This window comes from Thunnus albacares, chromosome 20 (assembly GCF_914725855.1).
Source record: "Thunnus albacares chromosome 20, fThuAlb1.1, whole genome shotgun sequence".
Classification (NCBI taxonomy): domain Eukaryota; kingdom Metazoa; phylum Chordata; class Actinopteri; order Scombriformes; family Scombridae; genus Thunnus; species Thunnus albacares.
In genome coordinates, this window is record NC_058125.1 from 5047352 (window position 1) to 5069284 (window position 21933).

At 39.8% G+C, this 21933-nt stretch overlaps 1 protein-coding gene across 10 annotated transcripts in view; it reads left to right on the plus strand.

Annotated features, from left to right (window-relative positions):
• Positions 1–21933, plus strand: part of abcc3 (ATP-binding cassette, sub-family C (CFTR/MRP), member 3) — a 54320-nt gene that overhangs the window by 7518 nt on the left and 24869 nt on the right. For all 10 annotated transcript variants that reach the window (XR_006399322.1, XR_006399323.1, XM_044336955.1 and 7 more), the window contains exons 2-8: positions 9385–9561; positions 10379–10504; positions 13357–13494; positions 16265–16390; positions 16653–16714; positions 17432–17563; positions 21141–21392. Coding sequence is in view for 8 of the 10 variants with exons in the window: in XM_044336955.1 (XP_044192890.1) it covers positions 9385–9561; positions 10379–10504; positions 13357–13494; positions 16265–16390; positions 16653–16714; positions 17432–17563; positions 21141–21392 (1013 nt within the window). In the remaining 2 variants the exon portion in view is untranslated. The remainder of the gene's footprint in view (positions 1–9384; positions 9562–10378; positions 10505–13356; positions 13495–16264; positions 16391–16652; positions 16715–17431; positions 17564–21140; positions 21393–21933) is intronic.

The following is a 21933-nucleotide window of genomic DNA, read 5'->3' on the forward strand; positions in this document are numbered from 1 at the left end:
CATTATATACAATACCAACAATTCGATCTGTCAGCAGCAGCTTGGATCACAGCTGTGCGTCGAGGGAAATCGCAGCCAGGCAGCAGGGGCAGAGTTTGCCTCGAATGCACCGCGTTATCACAGTCTATGCAATCTATGAGGCGTTGCATAACCCCGGAATAGTTTGTCTTCATTAGTTTGGGTTTTCCTGATCCTGTCGGGTGTAGCTGAAGCTGAACGGAAACCAAAAGAGAGAAGTGGTTGTCGCTGAAGAACTAAGTCATGATGACAAGGAAGATTTGATGGAAAAGTTCAGCACTTCCCAGTGCGTGCAGTAGATTTAAGGTGTGTTATCTTTACTACTAACAGTGAGATAGTGCAGTGCAGATATATATATACTGTTGCTGCAAGGTTAAAAGAGTTTCCACTCTGTGAACCAGCAATCTGACCGCAGGGAAACAGTAGCAGTACTGATAATGATATAATGTAATCTAATAAGAAATTAGACATCTTGGACTCCATTCATTCATCATTCATTTCTAATTATTATTGAGACCCATTAAAACCAACTTCCAGATTTGGATGTAAGTTCACTTTTCTTCAGCAGTGGTGGAAACCAACTAAGTACATTTACTCAAATGCTTCACTTAACTACATTTTTTAACTTTACTTGAGTATTTCCATTTTATTCTACTTCACTACATTTCAGAAGGAAATATTGTCCTTCTTCTCTACTACATTTATCTGACAGTTGCAGGTAAATGCTCCCAGATTATGATTTAACAAAAAAACACACAAAAATCCATGAGTTTTTAGAGGTTTTTAAATGTGTTTTAGAGGCACATTTCCCTTCTAAACTTCCTAAAAACTAAATATAGATTTTCCATCTCACAATCCCTCTGTATTATCTTGTGACCCTTTAGAGGGGGAACTACTGTAAATAAAGTCGTTAAAACTAAAAACTCGACCAGCTACAACACTAAAATACTGCTTATGCACTGATGCATCATTAACAATCTGATAATGTTATATCAAATATTACTCACAGGGAGAATTCTTCTGCCTTATGAGTACTTTTACTTTTGATACTTTAAAACATTTTGCCGATAATACTTCTGTACTTTAACTTTTTTTAGCTTTTGAATACAGGACTCAGTATTTTTACATTCTTGTACTGGTATTTTCACTTAAGCAAAGGATGTGACTTCCGCCAGTGAACACCAGTGTGCTTGTAACACGGTATGTTTCACAGAAATCCCCCAAATGAAGAATCTATTTCCTGAACCGAGAGACTGCAAACCCAGCAAAAAACCAGGAATCGAGAGTTGTGAAATGTCCTCATTCTCATCTCGGAATGAGAAGGGGTCTCACCGCCTTGCGTGTGAACCACATGATGTCAAAAAGGCCGTGTGCCAACTCACTGTTTAAAAGATGTCATTTGTAGAATAAGTTGAATTCTTTTCTAAACCTCTCAAACATGTGAGTAGCTCTTTTATGTCACCCATGTCCTCCTGCAGCTTGTCTGTGATTTATTACACCGACAGTCCACATAGTCTCAGTCACTTCCTGCATGTCCTGTAACATTTTTATTGGTTTTCATTTCCGAGTAACACAGCAAATTCCCTTTTATATTGTAACCTTTTGTCCACTATGAATAGGAATGTCTTTCCTTGAATCTCCATTTAAGGAATCCAGTAAAATATGAAGAACACAAGCCCACGAATAACTTTGCTAATGTTTTCCATGTTGGAGAGAACATGGCCAGCAGCAGTTCCTGTCCTCCTGTAGTCTTTACTGTCGTCAGCCTTCCCATTCATCCCACTCACCCACAGCTTCCCAGTGTAACAGAGACCAGATGCAGAGCCTGCTGCGATGCGTTTTCTCAAACCTCTAAACACACTAGAAAACATTACAGAAGTCTGTCACCTCAACACCACCTGCACCGCTTCAGAAAGTGAATTGATTGACTGATACTGATCAACTTTGCCATGTTGAGGATTTTGATTTCTTTGCAGCAGCTGGTACAGATCCATGTAATTCCGCAGCAAACACCGCTGCAGTGTCCAAATGTTCAAATTAATTTGTGCCAATGTGATTTACCAAATTGTTTTTGACCTGGCGCCAGCTCGCTGCCATCGGCTTCACCACTAATGCTGTCTCAGCCAATTATTCTCTATTCTCTCCGGTTATAGCATCATTCATGGCATCTATAGAAAAGGTTCAGTGCAGTTTTAAAGAATCGCTTGTGTCTACATGTCTTAATATTAGTAGGCACATCCCGTTCAGAGTAATGTGGCTGAGCTTTTAGCTCAGATATGAGAAAGCTGGGTAAAAGCAGTAAGATGTTTATGATATAATACTCCACACTGACTCATTTCCTGGTTTTGTTTGTCTGGCGAGACATTGAATCAGTCAAACAGACTGTTTAATGATAGGTCAATAGTTGCCTTTTGTTAAGAAATTATGTGAGTCTCAGTGTTCATGCTCCCTTGAGTTAGTCTTGGCCTGAAGTGTGTTCCATTGATTTACCTCATCAGCTAGATTAGTGTTCTTGAGAAGACCAGCTTCCCACACGTAGTGTGATGAAAGAGGTAAATTCGAGCCTCCTCTGACTGAAGTTGCAGTGGATTCACAGGAACTCCCTGCTGGCAAGGTGACAAGTTCACACAGTGGAGAAGAAGCTCATTTGACTAATAGACACACATGTGAGTACAAGCTCAGAAGGTTTAGAGTATGCTGCAGTATAATATTAAATTTTCATGTAGGAATTTTATCACCGGTAATCTTATTTAGTTCAAACATTACAGTAAAGCCTGGGTAATGCCAAGCAAGAGTCACATTTCACTGTCTACATGGATCAATAACAGCAGAACTGCTTGTAAAACGAGACCCTAAAAGAATCACATCTACACCAACAGGGCTGTCATTTATAATCATTACATACTCACAAGTAGCATTTATTTATGCACACGAGTAGCATTTAAGTATTTGTACCAGAGCCAGTGAAAAGGAAGAGAGCACAGACAGAGAATGAAATGAATGAAGTCTCACATACTGTAAGTCATCTCAAAAAGCTCAGGTCACATAAGTTGAGACTAAAATCACATGTTCCACCATGTATAAACAATTTAGACAGTGTTTCAGAGCTGTTCAAAGACCCACTCTGACACACTGACTCCAGTCTGAGTAATACGAAAGTATGTTTGATGGATGATTTTGGGGGCAAGTGAGAGGCGTTGTCTTCAGGACAGAGAAGTGTTTTTTGTTAAGCTTAACTTTTTCCAGGAAATTCAACAGTTTACCTTTTACGTTAATCAGATGTTTACAGTCTACAGTCTGCAATCCTCCTGTTGCAATAATGGCAAATACTGTGTTCTCGTATTTCAAGATGACTAAATATTATGAAAGCTGACAAGAATGTGAGATGTTTAGTTTCTGTTAAACAGTCATTTGAATCTATAAGTAATAGGATGAGCTGATGTGTAATGTATTCTGTTTCTCTTTTTTCAAGGGGAGGATTTGTTTGTCTCTTTGTGTCATCTTATTGTTTGGTGAGAAGAAGAGAAAAATGAGACAGAGAACAATGTGATGTGATCGGTCATGCTGCACCACTGTCGAAGGGTGATTGAGATCATCCAAATATTGGTGCTTATTGCTGTACGAAACTACACGCCTTGTTTTTCTGAAGCTGTAAAGGTCCTGAAAACATTTTTTTTATTTTCATAAACATTTCTGTTTTCTGACAGTCTTTGTTATTTCACATCAGTGGTTTCTGTTTGTATCTGAAGTGGACGGGCCTCATATAGGAAAAGTGTTTTTTTTGGTGCTGTCCAATCTCACATTTCAGCTTAAACATGTACGGATGTATTTGAGAAGTAGTGAAATCCTGCTACTATTGTTTGGTTCATGGTTTGTTGATGTAGCCTCCCAAGCGGTCAGAAGTCAGTTATGACACATCTTCTGGGAGCTGACCAATCAGAAGAGAGTGAGCTCATTGAGAGGGGGACCTTAAAGAGACAGGAAGAAAAACGGCCTGTTTCAGACGGAGGCTGAACTGAGGGGCTGCATGAAGGACCAGTAAGGGCCTTTTACTATAAATCATGCAAAAATATTCCAGTGGAGCACCAGATTAAAATATAGACCTGCAAATGTGCATGACATGTCCCCTTTAAAGAGGCACTCCATTGATATAACACATGAAGTTCATTTTACTTGTGACGAGGAGTGTTACTGAGCCTGTGAAAAAGTGTTTATGTCCTCTGTGGCTCTGGAGGAGCTTTCTAAAGTTTAAGTAAATAGCCCTGATGACATCATCAGGGTCATCTTGTATTGAGTCAGAGATTGTTAACATAAAACCTGCGATACAAAGCGGAGGTGTGGTGTTTGAAAGAGGATGCAGGCAGGGTTTGTAAGATGCTGCATTGTGGAAGTTGTAGGATCCAGTGTTTTTGGATACTACTAGAGACTGAAGGTCAGGCTCTCTCAGCCTCTGCTGCTTCTTTGAACATTCTTTTTTAAACTTTTAACTTTGTGGAAGTGCTTTACTAAATCAATCTCGATACATTTTTCAGTGACTTTACATTTTTTATGTCACAGATTCATTAATATGAAACTAATAACATAGTTTCCTGATTACATCTCAGTCTTAACTTCTCCCAACATTGATTCTCTTAATGCTCATCAAGCAATGCTTATTTTCACAAAGTGATGTAACATTGTGTTTATTAAGTCAGGTGTTACCATTAGATCCCCGTGGCTTTAAAACCATCCTGTGATGACAGCAAGGTGCTACGCAACAATCCCATGGAGTGACGAGCCTCACGAGGGAGGAAGACCTGTAGGTGCTATCTGCTTCATCTCATAGTTGTGTTTCAGACTCCCTGTCCTTTTATCGCAAGATTTTTTACCTGGTTATGTTAAGTAATCTCCCTGTTCAAGTCTCTGCTGGCCGGCTGTTATCTCTGAACACCTCACTCTTTTCATCTCACCTGTTGTTGAAGTTTCGAGTTTCAGGTATTAAGTGTAGTGATAACTGCCTGTGAAGACTGTGAAATGGAATGAAAGCCAGACATTCTGCGTTTAGTGTGTTGAGAGAAACTTTTCTCTTTTTTTCATGATAATTATCCTTAAAAGTGTGTCTTGTTGTGAGATGATGGTAATTACTGTACCGCTAGCTTTTATAAAAGTGATAGTCGTCATTTGATTGTCATGGGTTCGTTCTTAACTGTCGAGGCTTATAAAATCTGTTATTGAGCATTGTTAGTATTGAGCCATGACTTTTTTTTAAAAGACTCCTCAAGCTGTTATGTGCAGTATGTGATGTGTAATATTTTTAGGGCATAACTTTTATAAGCAGCGGTGTAGAAAACAGGCAGATGATCATCAGATGAGACATTTCAGAAAGGGAATGTGTTTATTCAATAACCACATTCTTTTATAGTAACGAGATTACAAATCACAGCCTTTATTTTATTTATTTTTACTATGGTATCACTTAAAGTAGAGCTAATACGTTTTTTTTACTATATTTATGCTGGTAAATATGTAGGTAATATGTGTGTGTGTATGTCATGGTAGTATTTATCTTTAAAACATCATTTAAATATCTCTGTAGCTTGGACAGACACAGTTTTGACTATGCAGATTTATGCTACTGTCAACTCTGTACACACTGCTGTTCTCATTGGTTTATGGGGATATTATTGCTGCAATATTATTTGCAAACGTGCGTGGAGAATTGTGAGACTGTGTCCCACCCTGTGTGTGCGTAATCACATTTGCAAATGTGTAAAAAAAAAAAAAATCCCTAAATGCAAATTAAATTTTTGAATGTACAGGAATCAGCAAATGTGTATTCAGAATTTGTGTGTGTGTGTTTGTTATCACGTTTGTAAATGTGTAAAAGAATCTCCATATCTGTATTCAGATTTGCAAGTGTATAGAGATTTGTGAATGTTTAGACAAATCTATAACACGATGGGTTCCAAGACTGAGTTTCAGGTATTTCCACACAAGAGCAGGAAAAAGAGTTACACACACAGGCACATTTTAAAACCAAATATTTTGTCATTTAATAATTCTTTGTCAAAATATGCAGAAGTGTTAATACCTGCAGGATTAAAATGTCTTGCACTTACATGAATGTTCCAGTTTAAAGGGCTTATGTACGCTCTGTCACCAAGATAAGAATGAATGTGATGTCGGTGAACAAAGGAAAACTCTTTGTGTGTTATAGTTAGTCATTAAACATGGTATTTTCTTCACTCCCTTTCCCCTTAGCGTGCACTCCAGATACCTGAATGCTTTTAAATTTGACATTTACATTTCTGTTTCATGCTGAGTAAGATAAGAAATGTGTGTTCATATGAAGACAAATACTTTGATGTTGGCTGCTCTCCTGCTGCACATGTTGACCTGCAGGAAGGACAGAGGTTGGAATGAAGAATGAGTAAGTCGTTGTGTACATATTTGCTATGCCAACATTAAAGGAGCCGTTTCTTCTAACGAACATATATAGTAAAGGCAAAAGCCAGTAATAAGGACGGAGCATGAGTATGTTTTGTCTGGCTGCGGTGTTGTTATTTGGAAGTACTGTTTGGCTCAGTGGAGTGGATTCCAGGATTGTGTTGCACAAGCTATTCGTAATACCATTACTAAATTTGTGAGTGAAAACCTGTTTTTAATTCAGTGATGCATGAATATCCATTCTCTAAGCATTTATGCTATCACAAGAACTCATTTAAACTTCTGAAGAGCTGGTGCAGTCGCTGTCTTGTCATCACTTTGAGGTTGGCAGGCGATCAGCAGGAAGTTACTGCACATGGCCAAAAAATAATCCCACACAAAACCTACCTGTCAAACCACACATTTTCTGCATATTAAACAGACAAGATATAACGTGTCCAGTACTGAGTTTCGGAGCTACTGGTAGGCATCTACACACAGCGAGGCTTGCTGTTTCCAGTCTTTATGCTAAGCTAAGCTAACTGGCTGCTTGTCCTAGCTTCTTTTTTTTTTTGTTATCAATTGTTTTTACTTCAAAAAAGAAAGCAGAACAGTAGTTACTGCAATACCAAACACAAGATATCAAAATATAACAATCCCCACTATGACCAGAAAAAGATCATCCTTCCCTCCCACCCATGTGGCATCCAGTTCCCTCCCCTCCCTTCTACATTACATAGTACATAGATTTATAGATTTACAGGCTTCATAATGAACAGACAGATATGAGAGCGCTATCGATCTTCTCATCTAACTCCTGGCAAGATGGCAAGTCAGCACATTATCCAAAATGTCAATCAGACATGAAGAAAAACATCTGGAAGATTATCATAGAATATTTTTAAAAGTATAAAGTAAAATTCAGATCACAAATGTCAGTTAAACAAAACATTGCTGTCAGGTAGATGAATGAAACCAGTTAAGTATTCTTCAATATGTTTAGGGCTCATGAGCCAAAAGGTTGAGAACTTCTGAAGTAGAGACATTTTACAGCTGCCCTGCACACACACACCACCCACCCACACACACACACACACCAGTACAAGCAGTTACCCATCACCTCCTTACCACCACAACACTTAACCGTGCACACATGCCTCGGCCCTGTGGGTGTGGCGACGTATGGAGAGTGGCTGGAGGCCGCCAGCTGTGTTTATCTTGATTCTATCTGTGGGTGGGCCTTCAACCGTGTTTGTCCAGGGGAGCACGATAACCACGGGTCAGGGCTGCCTCTCACTATGATTCATGTTTACTTTACCTTTCTCCTCCAGATGTCCTCCGGATCGCTCAGTCACTGTTCTTCACCCACGAAATAAATTAATCATACTGTTTTCACACAACGCATAAAAGATGAACATATCACACGTGGAGCTCGTCTTCCGGAAGTTTCTGTGACCATGTTTTTAAGTGCGTTTATTTCTTTGTTTGAGCGTGTGGAAACAACAGAAGTGTCTTATATTGATTATAGGAGCACAAGTTAATAGACAAACTAGTATTGACCCAGCACTGCTCTCTGTTCCTTCACTTTAACTCAGTTAGTAGAAGCCCGACAAGCACAAAACAAGTCATCATAGGGGCAGCAAAGACTTCTGGATCAGTTATTATCAGTGTTAGTCTGAAAGGGTCAGTTCACATAAATTACAATAAAACATATTTTCTCTTTTACCATAGCCGGATATTTAGCCATGGCCGGATTAACCTGTCTGGGCTCCCAGGGGGCAAAAATGAGCTGTTGGGGCCCATTAACCACCACTAATCCTGCTCTCTGTCCATTGTATACTGTATTCTTAATCTGGAATAATACACAGCCCCAGATTTGCTGTGTGATAATATGATTAAACACAAAACTAATGGAAGAATATGGGGTGGGGGTGCTCTGCCTGAGCAACTCGCACGCACACACCTACCTGATTCAATACACTGCCTGACCTCCGTGTTTATAAAGGCCAATTCATGCTTTCTGCTTTCGCATAGCCGTGAGGGTCCACGTTGGTCGGCATGACGTAAATGTTATCATGCATCTATGTCTGAGAGCGTCATGGTATGTAAAAGTATGAATGGAAGCGCGTGCGTGTCCGTCCGCGGTTCGTGTGCAAGTCTGCAGCTGTCTGTGGATGCGGGAAAAACAGAAGGTATGAAAAGGCCTTAAGGCAACCTGTTTTCAGTCGCTGTTGCTTTAAATGTTTCTGCTTAACTGAGCTACAGCAATGTTAATTCATCCGAAATCCCACAGCAGCAGCGTGTTGACGCATGTTAATGTTATGAAAATCATCAGTTTTAACACAATAATTCCCTGGTTCATCATATACGGGCGGTATATGAGGGCGGTGTCTTTACTGTGCACCGCCCTCATGTGAAGTCGATCATAGCTGCACTGCCAGGTTTTTCCTCTGACTAATTTAGGAAGAACACAGTTTCATAACTCTGTATGCACATCACTGTTTCACACGTACTCATTTCTGTGCCTAAATGCACTAAAAAGTGAAATGGAATTTTACTCATAGGTATGGTACTTCATCCAAACAGCTACTGATGCAGATTTCAGGTTAAAGAACACACGTCAAGCAGCTGCAACTCTGACCTTTAACTTTTCTCTTAGTGGTTGCCAGTAAAGCTGATAATCTTGGAATTTAAGGTTATAATGCTGCACCGAGGGTGTCTGCCAAGTAAAACGTAAAGAGGTAGATTTCACATCATGCTGCCTGCCTCCTCACCACAAGGACGGGCAAATGTGAGAATCAGCTGTTACAGTGTTTACAGATATCAGTTGAAGGTAAACATCTGGTCCGGTGGAGGTGGTGGGACGCGATTTCTGTACAGATAGCACCGTTTGGGTTTATTTGATAAGAGATTCAGCTCTGTAAGCTCACTTGCTCTTCCCCTTCCTGTCATTCTCTGCAGGTAGCCAATCAGACGCTCCACACAGATCGGCCCGACCTCCCAGAGTGCTTTCAGCTCTCTGTCCTGTCATGGCTGCCATGCATCTACCTATGGGCTGTCTGCCCCGTCTACCTCCTCTATCTCAAGAGGAACAACAGAGGCTACATCATGATGTCCATTATGAACAGATTCAAAACGGTGAGAAGGGGCTTTATTTTATATTTTAATACAGTGTACTCCAAAGCAAGGTAAGACTCACTTTAAAGTCAAAGTGAAATTTGAATTCTCCTCATTAGTTGTGTAAGGAACCTAAATGATATTGCAGCTATTTTTTGGTACTGTAACTTGCTGATGTTAGCACTGATTCTCTTTAGCTGTTACTTTTTGTTTTTTGATATTTCAGTCACTGGCAGTCGCCGCACACTCTGTATTTGTCCTGTATTATATAAAGGACCAGTTAGCATTAGCATGCATCCGGTTGTAATGATGGCTAATTACCAGCACTCATAACTGTTCATTACCCAGTTATTCTTATCACGCAGAGTAACTAATGTACGGAGTCACAGAGTAATGAAGGGAGTGCTCAAATCACAGATGGGACTAAACAATATTACATTATATAACAACATTAGCCCTCCAGTTTGTTAGCTGCCTTGTATGTGTGTGTGTTGGAACTGAAGTGATATAACAAACCATTTTTAGAAGCAATCAAATTACCAGTAATGAAAATGTCAACAGGAACCAAAATATGAATGTCCCCTGGAGAACTGTAGGAAAATTAATAAAACTTCAATTTCTTCCTTTTGGTAATTCCAGTTTTGACCAAACAAGTACACAAGTCAGGACACACTGAAAAAATGAACACAGGTCTGGCCAAAAATCCACTCCCCATGCCTTGTGATGTTTAGGTGGATTACCAGCCAGTTCATCATCTCTTTTACTTTCCTCTGTTTTTCTAGTGTTCATTTCTGTTTTTCTCACCCTCTCTCCTTTCACTCCCTCTGTCCCCTCTCAGGTATTTGGCTTGCTCTTATGGATCGTGTGTTGGACAGATCTCTTCTACACATTCCACGAACTGCGGCAGGGGCACAGCCAGCCGCCGATCTACTTTGTCACCCCGCTGGTGCTCGGCATGACCATGGTGAGGATACGGCTCAGTATGTCCATCTAAACACAGTTACATAAGAATTCACATACTATTCCTGAAAGGGAGGACGTGTGCTCTGATTAGGTCTTCCTGCCTTCTGTTAATTGTCTTCTGTTAAAATGAAAGTCCAAGACTGTTCAATAATCTTGTGTGAAAATGTTCACAATCATTTTTGAATAAGTCTAATAACAGTGATTATGAAATTGTCAGCTTTTAGTTTTTGGACAACAATTGAGGTCTAAGTCACAGAGGAATCAGATATATCAGGCTTGAATACACACACACACAAGATGATTTATAAAGTAACACACACACACATTGACACCTGTACAAGCGCAGTCTGATCTGTATGTCACACCAGCGGTGGTAATGACATGTGAAGGCCACCAGCAGTCATGTGTAGCAGCAGTGAGCAATTTCTTTAATATTTGTCTTATTTGAGAACTGTAAGGATTTGGCCTCATCTCTAAAGGTAAAGGGGAGAATCAGCTGTTTTGAGACATGTTGACACACTAGGACACAAGCCTAGTTGTTATTTTGTTTAAGAACTCACTGTATGACATTAAAGTGGAGAGAGATAGAGAAAGAGAGAGAGAGAGATGGGGAGTAATCTGCAACAAAGGTCCACTGATGGGATCAAACCACAGACATTGCGGTCATGTGGCATGTGCTTAACCAGTAGGCGCCATACAAATGCATTAATTACTTTAAATTTATTTAGATTTATTTTAACCATAAATGCTGCTGCAATCTGATTTTGTGGTTCAAGTAACATAGATAAATGAAATTAATGAAAACCTATTCAGTTAAAAACTGTCTGGATTTAAAAGAATCACAGAGACAGACAACAGAAACACAAGTGTACAGAAATTAGATTTAAGTCCAATATACAGTAAATCACATTTAGTCATTCCATTCCTTGCAGTCAATTATAATGTGTTTTTTAAAATGCATTATTAATAGTACTTTGTTATTAAAAGGAAGGTCTTTGGGGAATAGAGGAATTCCCAGCAGGTACAACTTGTTTAGCCTGTCAGAAGCTCAGTCATTAGCATCCATGTTTTCAAATTTGTTAAAAACACTTGAGCCTGTAGGCCTAACCAGAGGCTGTGTAAATAGAGATATTCTGGCATGTTCCTTTTAAACAGGAAGGTAACATTTCTTTCCGCCCTTCTTTTCAATAAAGGGATGTTTTACCAGTCTTGTTGTTTCTGTTATTGGCATGTAATTACTGCCAAACTGTTCTATTCATGCTTCATCCTAATCAAACACTTCAATCAAACGTGGATTTTTTTGATTTTTCTGAAACAAGGCCACCTGATTGAGGTGACTGAAGATCAGTTCCAGTCAAACTGCAGTCAGAACTCAATCTGCACTCACACTAGAAGACAATTCATGTGTGCATGTCATGATATCATCTTAAATGGCTTTTTAGCAAGAAAATAGAGGAGCTAAAGAAAACCCGCTAAATCTGGACACCTGTGTTTGCTGATATATTGTCATGTACTTGATGCACTCACACCTGTACATTTTCATATCTAAGGTTGTGACTTTATACAGAGTAGGAGATTTACATACATATAAAATTGTAACAATAACTCACATACCTGCACATATATTGTATATCTATAGTGACTAAAAGAGAAAGGAGAGCAAAATAATTCATACAGGTACAATGTACTTTAACAGAGTGGACTTTAACACAGGAATTGTTAGAAATACCATCCAAATTTTAGGTTGATAATGAAGAGATAATTAAGTAACTAGAGAAAATATTAAGGATTTAAATTTCAAGTAATGTTATATATGCCCTGACTTTCATCTAGTGCTACTATTAGGGTGACTTTTTTGGCTTTTTGTGGGATGGATTGCAAATTCTGGTACAGACATTCATGTTCCCCAGAGGATGAACTGTAATGACTCTGTAACGTCTGCAATCTCCTGACTATCATTTCTGCCATCATCAGGTGAAAATGTCAAGTTTTCAACACTAAATACCTGCAAAACTAATGGTATTCCCATCAGTGTCAGCTGTATTTTGTGTTTTGTGCTCATTAGCAAATGTTAGCATGCTAACACACTAAACTACGATGGTGAACGTGATAAACATTCACAGTCATTGTGAGCATATTAACACGTGCTACATACTTATTATCATAGCAGTAAATAATGGTTCAGCTGTTTTATACTAACAAGAAAAGTACAGACAGAGGCAGCAAAATATCCTTCTTAAGATTTAACACAATTTTTTTTGTTTTCCAAGATCTTTGCAGCTGTCTCACCACCACTCACAAATCATTTCTTTAAATTATTTATTTTCCCTGCCACATTTCATTTTTGCATTGCATTGTGGGAAAATAGCGTATATGGACAGCACACTTAGAAATATATATATACTGTCTGGTTTGAGAATACTTAATTTTGTCAGTTTTCCAGTGTAAACACAGTACATACTCAGCTGTGTGGTATGGTTTTGGCTCTCGCTGTGTATTCTAGCAATAGAGAGAGTCAAAGACCATAAGTACTAGCAGCAACTCGTTTGAATATACATTATACATTTGAATATAACAGCAAGGCTGAAAGAATTCAGATAAGGCAGTTTACTTGGAAGAGAACTTATCCGTCGCTCCTCTAAAGGTTATGTCAGGTGAAAACCCCTGGAGCAGCACGTCTAAGCCAGCTGAGGTTGTGTGACGGGGGAGCAGTCAGCATGAAAGACTGACCCAGTCAGACTGCGGTTTACCTTACATGCCCTCAGTGATTCTGTCTCGGCTAATCTAACTCAGTCTCTCCCTCTGGCCCCCCCACCCTCTCTCTGTGTAATATCCCCGACCCCCCTCTCTCAGCTGTTGGCCACATTTCTGATCCAGTTTGAGAGGTTACGTGGGGTTCAGTCCTCAGGGGTCCTCTTCATCTTCTGGTTCCTGTCTGTGCTGTGTGCCATCGTGCCTTTCCGCTCCAAGATCCTACAGGCCTCCAGCCAGGTAAGAACACGCAGAAGCCCTCAAACATCTCTCACATGTCTGTCATCAGCTTCTCTGCCTGGTGCCCTTTAATCCCCCCCCCCACCCCCCCACCCCCCCACCACCACCTCACCTGGATTCTTATCTGCTTACCTTCTTGTACCTTATTTATTCCCTTGTTGTTCTTTGCTATTTTATTTATTATTATTTTGTTCTCTTGTCACTTCTCATCCTCAGTTTTCTTGACCTTAAAGAGTACTTCAGCTTGATCAGTACACTCTCCCCCCCCCCCCTTCCTGTTTTTGAAGGGTCAGTCCAGGACACCACTAAGCAGAGAACAGAGAGGGAATAGTAGCTCTGTTGTTCCAAGCGTACTTATCTCACCTCTAGTGCTGCGCAGCTCACGAGCAAACAAACCCTGCAGGTAACCAGACAAGGCAGGCATAAAGTGCGTGGTGTCAGATACACTGAAGCACAAGGGACAATGTGGAAAACACGGAAAAAATATCAAATATGCATATCAGAAGCTGCTCTATAGCAAAAAATGAGCCATCATACGTTAAGTGGGATTTATGGGGTTATTGATAAGTACCACTGACCTGGGTGATTACTTTGCTAGGCACTGAGAATTCTGGCTTTCAGAAATGTAGAGCTCTAATCTGTTGAAATTACAAGACTCCTTAATAAGTCTTCTTTTCTTTTGAGAGGAGGGTGAGTAGTGACCTAAAAACATTTCTACTACAGAGGATGAAAAGTGTTGTTTCCAAGCAAAAATCAAGCAAAAAAATAAATGGATTTTCAGCGTTTTTTTTTTTTGTGTGTGAAAATATAGACTGTGACCCAAAGAACAATAGTTTAGATCTTGGTATTAATCTGAATGTGATGATGCTGCCATTGATTCTAAATACATGGAGTATTTTGTATGATCAAGAAATCATACTTCATGTGATAGGAATTGTTGGTATAAAGGCAAGCACAAGATTTTGGAATTTGCAGAGATTTCAGTTAATTGTAGCAGTCTAAAGCTGCTATGATTGATATTTTTATATCAACAGTGGATCAACCTGCTCTTTAGTTCCCCTCTTCTCCACAAAGTGTTTTTTAGCTCATTTTTTTGGTTTTACAGCCCACAACTTCACTGTTTCAACTCAATCTCACTGCTCTCATCATTGTTGTTTCCAGCTGAGACAAAGTTAGCGACTAGCTGGTGAGCATAGCAGAGTATTTAGCAGCTGCAGTACCAGATATTTCCCTCAGTTGATGGACACCAAAACAGAGCTAAAAGGAGAGAGAATATTGGACTTTCATTCGTCATGTGGCCGACACACAAGTCAAACTAAATGCTAATGTTGCTCCGTAACTGCTGGATGTGTAAATAGGCAACTCTTTGCTAACATGTTAGCCATAACAGCTTTATAAGGTGATAATATGTCAATGTTGTTTTTACATTTTACAAAAATCAATGAATGCAGGTTGAAGTTTTTAGCGTTATGATTACTTATATCACTGCTAGATATTTCTGTTCAATCTCTGCTCTAATTAGCAGACTTTCTCATCTTTATTGTGAAAATGTGTTGTCGACATGCACATAATGGTGCGATTATGGTCAATAATCAGAGTTTATTTGTTAATAGTCGTGTTTCTGTGTTATGGAGAAGAACCTGAATAATGGCTAAAGGTGTTCCTTGTGATCTTACTATAACATGGTATGTCTTAATTGTTTTTTATGGTGACTTCAACATAGTAGAGCATGTTTAACCTGCGCAGTAGACCAGACAAATGTTGGAGAAATGCAAGTCATCATGTTGGCACCACATATTAAGGCTAAAACTACAGCTGACTGTTTGCTACCCGGGGTAGCGGAGTGCAAAAGATGTGTTGCTGTTACCACAGATTAGTTGTTGTGTCACAGCCCCTTTCTACCAAATAATGGCGTTCGACATTATTTTTCAAAGTGTAAAGCTTTCCTAGTTGATGCCAAAAGATACCTCAAATCAATATAACTGGGAATTTTTATTTTAAAGTCTTACATATAAATCTAGTGGTTGCTCTGGTGATAAAAGTAAAAAACCACCCCAGACAGTCATGCAGCAGACAGTCATGACGTCTAGGCAGAGCCTCAGTCACTCGGTCAGAGTGTGAGGGAGGCAGGCGGTTAACCAAGCAGCCATGTGCTGGGGTCAGACCAGGCTACTGCAGACCTGTGCTGCCATAATCACGTTGATCCAGAAAACCAGTCCATGCAAATATGATTTAGGGAAAAAGAGAGAGTGATTTTGCACCGTTGAAGGTGACGCCTCTGTTCATAATCGTGTTCAGCTGATTTTGATGTTCGTGTGTGGCTGAGGAATTAAGAAAAGTGAGTGACTTCCCTCTATGTGTTGCTGTTCTGAGAACTCAAATTGGATGGAAGTTAGTGTCACTGCTTGTTGGTTGCGATGCAGTTTTGTTTTTTTGCCATCTGAAAAGACGACGAAGAAGAGATTTAGCTGTTTTAGCCATTTCACTGTGGGCAGAGATCTCTACAAAAATGACCCGGAAGCACAAAAACTGCCTGTTGATGTAGCGATGTCATTCTTAATGCCTTATTTTATTCTATTTTTGTCACGATCATCCCTCTACTTTCCAGAAGATATCAATTCGGGCACTGTTTCGGCGGGAAAAAGTCCCTTACATGATATCCACGCTTAATTTGACTGCATGTAAACTCACTGCTCGACAGGTGAGGCTTGCGGCTGTACGTCTGAACTGACCTCCGGCATTTGCATGTGTCCTTGTTTTACATTTCCAGAGCGAAGTGACGGACAAGCTGCGCTTCACCACGTTCTACTTCTACTTCGGCCTGGTGGTCTGTGAGCTGATCCTCTGCTGCTTCAATGAAAAACCTCCCCTCTTCTCCAACGTCGTCACAGACCCTGTGAGTCGTACATCCTGCTGCAGAGTCCGCTCACAATCCGTCAAGTGTATATGTGTGTGTGTGTGTGTGTGTGTGTGTCTTGACATTGTATATTCAGTGTTATGAGTGGTTCTGAGTTTGTGCTGTGGGGCCCGCTCCATGCCTCTTAAAGGAGGTCACACTCATTCACATACACAGAGCATGTTTGTAACTGGCTACTTAAAGAAGTATGTCGTCCTTGTTTAACCTCTCTGGCCTATTTTTCTGCACATTTTCTGACCAGAATCCCTGCCCTGAAACCACAGCGGGTTTCCTCTCCACCATTACATTTTGGTGGTTCACGAGGTGGGTTCACACTGCTCGATATCTACCACTGTGCTCAACACCTACACATGCACTCTTTGTTGTGTATACATATGAGGATTTGTTTTAGTAATTCATAAATTCAGAGCATAAGTATTTATGTAATCCACTTCTGCTTGTATAATTCCCTTTACTGACGTTCTCCCTGCTAGAAATGAGACTGGCTTGCCTGTGATTTTAAAGGCTTACTGTTGCACTAAAAAAAAATACTATGTAAGAGGAATCCTGCCGTGGTAATTACAGTGAACAAATGAGACTATATTTGAGACAGTTGGGAACCTCTGTCTCACAGAGAAGGTTTATCTTTTCCTTTTGGAAGTACAGCTGCGTCTGTCTGTTTTCTCCTGTAAGCCAATCTCCCCTTGTGCCGTAAAATACATCAAGCCAATTTCCGGTGAAATCTGATCTCGTAGTACATAAATGATGAATCCAAAATCCAGGAAACTCAATTAAGTGTCTTTGTGGGAAGCAATATTTACTAAGTTGTCAGTAAGAAAGAGGATTTTACTTACAGATTCATATTTGCCAGTGAATGAAAGATACAACAGGGGACATAAGTACTGGAAAAGATTGAAAATGCAGTGAGGCAGGTAGAGGCTGACAACCCATGATTGTCTCATGCCAGTAATTACACTTGTTAGGGTTAAATTTGCTTAATGTGCCAGGGTGAGTTGAATTGTTTCTCTCTCTCTCTCTCAGGTTGGCCATTAAGGGCTACAAAATGCCCCTGGAGGTCAAAGACCTGTGGTCTCTGAACCAGCGAGACAGCTCCAAGATGATGGTGCCCAAACTCCTCAAAGAGTGGGAGAAGGAGCAGTCCAAAGACAAGAGGTATGTTTGTGAAAGAGGAGGGATGAATGGGAGATAGAGAGAAGAAAGACAAGCTTTCCTTATTGTTCAAATGTTTGAAGAAAAGAATATTGTGTGTGTGTGTGTAGTGTTCATTTCTGAAATATACTAAAACTGAGGAAACAGTCATTCTGTTTACACACTGTACAAAGACAGCAGGTTATTGAGAAATCAGGTTACAGCAGGAAACTGGAGAAGTGCTGTAACCTGGTTTCTGAAAAACACTCTGAAGGTCAATAATCAGATTTGTCTTCTACCATATTGTTTTTTTTACCAGGACTAGTATATCATAAGTGTATTATATTACATACTAACCTGCAGCTTCAAGAGCTTTTGTTTTGTTTTTCCTGGTGAGACTGTTTGTACTGGTGGCACAGTGAGAGGCTCTATAATGGGAACACACTGTTTTTCCTGCAAGGATTAAAGGTTACAGCCAGCAGTATTCCATATTTGTGTTATTGTCAACAAATCACATAAAAAGACCAAAACCAACAACACAATAATCCATCTCAACACTTTTCATCATCCCCAGCGTGTCTATATAGTATATTTTTTTAAAAGGTTCAGTATTTTCTTCAAACTGCTGGGCACTGTAGTTTTTAGCAAACATTACTCAAACAAAAGCTAATAAAGCATTTGTTGGGGACTATTTGGTTCTAGTGTTCACAGCAGCAGCAGCAGCAGCATATAGTGCATGTGGGATTGACAAATAAACAGTGCCCATGTTCATTGTAACAAAAGAACATGTCACCAGTGTCAGTGTGGCTCATTGATGTGTTTATAATAGTTTTAGAGATATAAGATATATCAGGTTTGGATACAAAGACAATATTTGCTTGTGGAATGAATTCATTGTTAGCTTTACACAGTAAATAAAATGTAAAATGTCACCAGACTTAAATGATTTTTAGATTGTCAAGAAATCAGGTTTCTCCACCAGCTGTGTTAACACAAAACAGGTTTCACTATTACATGATGTTTAGTTATCAGATCCGTGCAGAAAACCAACAGAAGCCTTGTTGCATAAGTCTATGAAAACCTGCTGAACAAGACATAAGATTTGTGGTCGCGGGTAAAAAAAACTGTGAACTAACTAACATCAGGAGAGGAATGTATAGTTTCCATCACAGACATCTACAGTCTGCTCTTATTTTTGCTTTTCACTGAAAAAAAAATCTAAAGTCTAAATCCTGTCATTGTCAGTTGCCCCACCTTTTACTTTCTTATCAGAACAGAGAGGGGAGAGGATGTTGTCTTAGAGGGCTGGGCTCTCTTTGTGTGTGTGTGTGTGTGTGTGTGTGTGTGTGTGTGTGTGTGTGTGATGTGTGTGTGTTGTACAAGTGAAACCACCAACTTGATGTTTTTTCTAACTCTAGCAGAAACCTGTATCACTACTGTTATGTGCTGTGATGTGGGAAACATGAAAACGCACATAGTCGGCAGCACATAGAACATATGAAAAGCATTTTTCAACAGTGCTGTCGCTCTGATGGATTCTGTATGGTTTCGGTTTTGAATATCAGAGCCTTGAAAGATTAAATCCACCTCCCACTGCTCTGTATGATGTGCTGCTGATTAATAACTGCATAGCTCAGTTTTTGAAACTCTCCAATACTGTATTCCAGTAAGTCTTTGGAGCTGCATATCGGAGAAATTGTACAACTGTGGTGAAAAAAGAATTTCTTATCCAAACACTCTTGACAAGTCAGGTGAACTCTGACCTTCATCAGGCTGCCTCCTCTCTCTCTGCACTGCAGTTTTCCTGCCGGTTTCATTGTGCTTTCTCACTGAGAGCAGCATGTAAAATGATATGGAAAAGCTCCATTAAGTCTTTTCAGTTGTGGTCTGGAAACCTGTTTGGTGTTAAGCTGAATTCCATCACAGTTGTCCTGTTGAACTGTAGTTGCCAATTAGTTTGCTGCTGGAATCCGACTCCTGCGCTTTAAGCCGGTATTAGAGTAGATTTTATTTAGTTTGCAAAACATTCCTTTCCCTGAAATCTTGGAGCATTTCTTACATTATGTCTCACTGTCTGAGATCCTTCCCGACAAATGAACATTTTTTATGAACAATGCAAACCACAGGACTACTTGCTGTTGCCATGATCCATTTTTTCCAAAAAGATTCATGATGACTGAGAAAGTGATAACTGTAAAGAAAACCACGGGTGACCAAGCTTTTGCTGTGGTGGCCCCAAGACTCTGGAACAGCTTTACTGTGGACATCAGGGCCCCAGAGAGTAGAAAATCACTCCTAACTGGCCAAAAATCTTTAGAGTGATGCAAACTTTTAGGACTAAAAGTAAAAGCATTTTACTTTTATTTAAAGTTTATTTTATGTAACTTTTTAACTTAGGAAATGACCCCTGTCTCAACCAGTATTTAGGTGAACTCTAGAGGTGTGCACATTCTGAGGAAGGAGAGACTTTCATTGATCACTATGAGCTTATTAAAAGATTCAGTTTGGAAATGATTTGACGGTCCTACAGAATGCAAAAGAGAGAGAGAGCACAAAAAACAAGTCCTCACAGTGACGGAGAAAATGCAGCAACCAACGGTTTCAGCAGTAATAAATCAGACTGTGATAATTCTTCCATCTCCTCAGATAATGCACATTAATTCATTTCCCCACCACTTCAGCATCAGGTTATAGAAAAAAGAGATAAATTCCATGTTTTATCTGATGATGTGCCCACATCCCCATTTATCATCTTCATCATCACTGAGTGTGCAATATTGACAATACATGCAACATTCAATGCTAATACAGGCTGTGTAAAAGATGGGATTGGATTGGGCTGACTAGGATGTGCCACACAGCTGAATATGATGATCTAGTCTGCAAGTTTAAATTATACAGCTATACATTTAAAGGACAGGTTCACAGTTTTTCAAGTGTGTCTTAAAACAACAGTCTGGTGTCCATATGATTCATACTGGCTGTTAAAAGATCCTGTTCAAATGTGCTTTCAATGTAAAATTGTGAACCTGCCATTTAATGTATAATCCATGCAGGTAGCTTCCCAGTGTTTACTTACAGCCTAATGCACATGGCTTATTAGTAAATGTCATATAGAGCATCAGTTAAGCTATATATTAATTTTGTCATAATGTTATTCCATACATAACTCTTTTACTTATTATTTACCTTTACACATAAAACCGACACGCAAAATTGCCTGATTTCTGCATTTCAAATGTTTCCATATTTCAAACTGCAACTAGAGTTGTTGTTGTAGTGCAAGGATCACTTTCAGGGCCATTCCTGAGAATGATCGAAATGCTTCATAAATCTTTCCAATGATGTTTGAAAACCTTTTTATACAGACAGGTTTTTCACTGATCTATGCTGGCGTAGTGTGTTTTATTTGTTAGTATCATACTAGGTGATATTTATTGTCTTACTTCTAGGACTTGTAGAGTTTTTATTTACTTGTGAAAGACTTTTGGCACTCGCTCTACAAAGATGCTACTGTATATCAAGAAAACTTATATCCTCACATTAAATGTCACTCTCTCCCTCTGTCTCTCCCTACCTCGCACAAATCATCTGCCTCCAGTGAACACACTCTGTCCAGTCAGGCTGTGTACTCCAAGCCACCTCCATCCACCACCAACCACATCGGAGGAGGAGGAGGAGGTGAAAGTAGCCCGGAGGAAGTAGAGGTGCTGCTGTCCAGTCAGAAAGCTGCACCCCGCCAGCCGTCCTTCTTACGCGCCCTCATCAAAGCCTTCGGGCCCTACTTCCTGATCGGTTCGGCCTACAAGCTCTTGCAGGATGTCATCACCTTCGTCAACCCTCAGCTGCTCAGGTGGACTCATGCTCCCGCTGCGTGCTTTCACTGCTAGTCCTCAAACAACACATTTGCAAGCACAGCACGCCAACAAACTACCATTGTTCCAGTGCCTTCATATGCTATTTTCAGGAGCTTCTTTTGCATGTTGTGTTTGCATGCTGGTCGTCTGTATCCAAAGTATACTAGCTGTTTTTATTTAAAATGCATGCTGTCCTTGTCCAGGGTGGAAAGTCATCATGTAAATATGTTTCCTCTTTAAGCTTTAAATGGCACACGTCTGACTTTTAGTGATAGCTGCTGTTCTGTGAAAGCCTTATCTCCGCATTAGTCAGATAAGCTATCAGAGAAAGTTGACCACATAGTTTTCCTGTATGTATTTTGTTACGGTCATGTGGTTGACACCTGCATCAGTCACTGGTGTCACAGGAAACACTGTCAAATCTTGTGTTTTATTTTTGGATGTTCTAGCTATCTGTGAGAAATCTTACATCGCACAATTTATTTTGATATTATATTCGTGTGATGTTAATTTACTGGACATGCAGAACCAAATTTT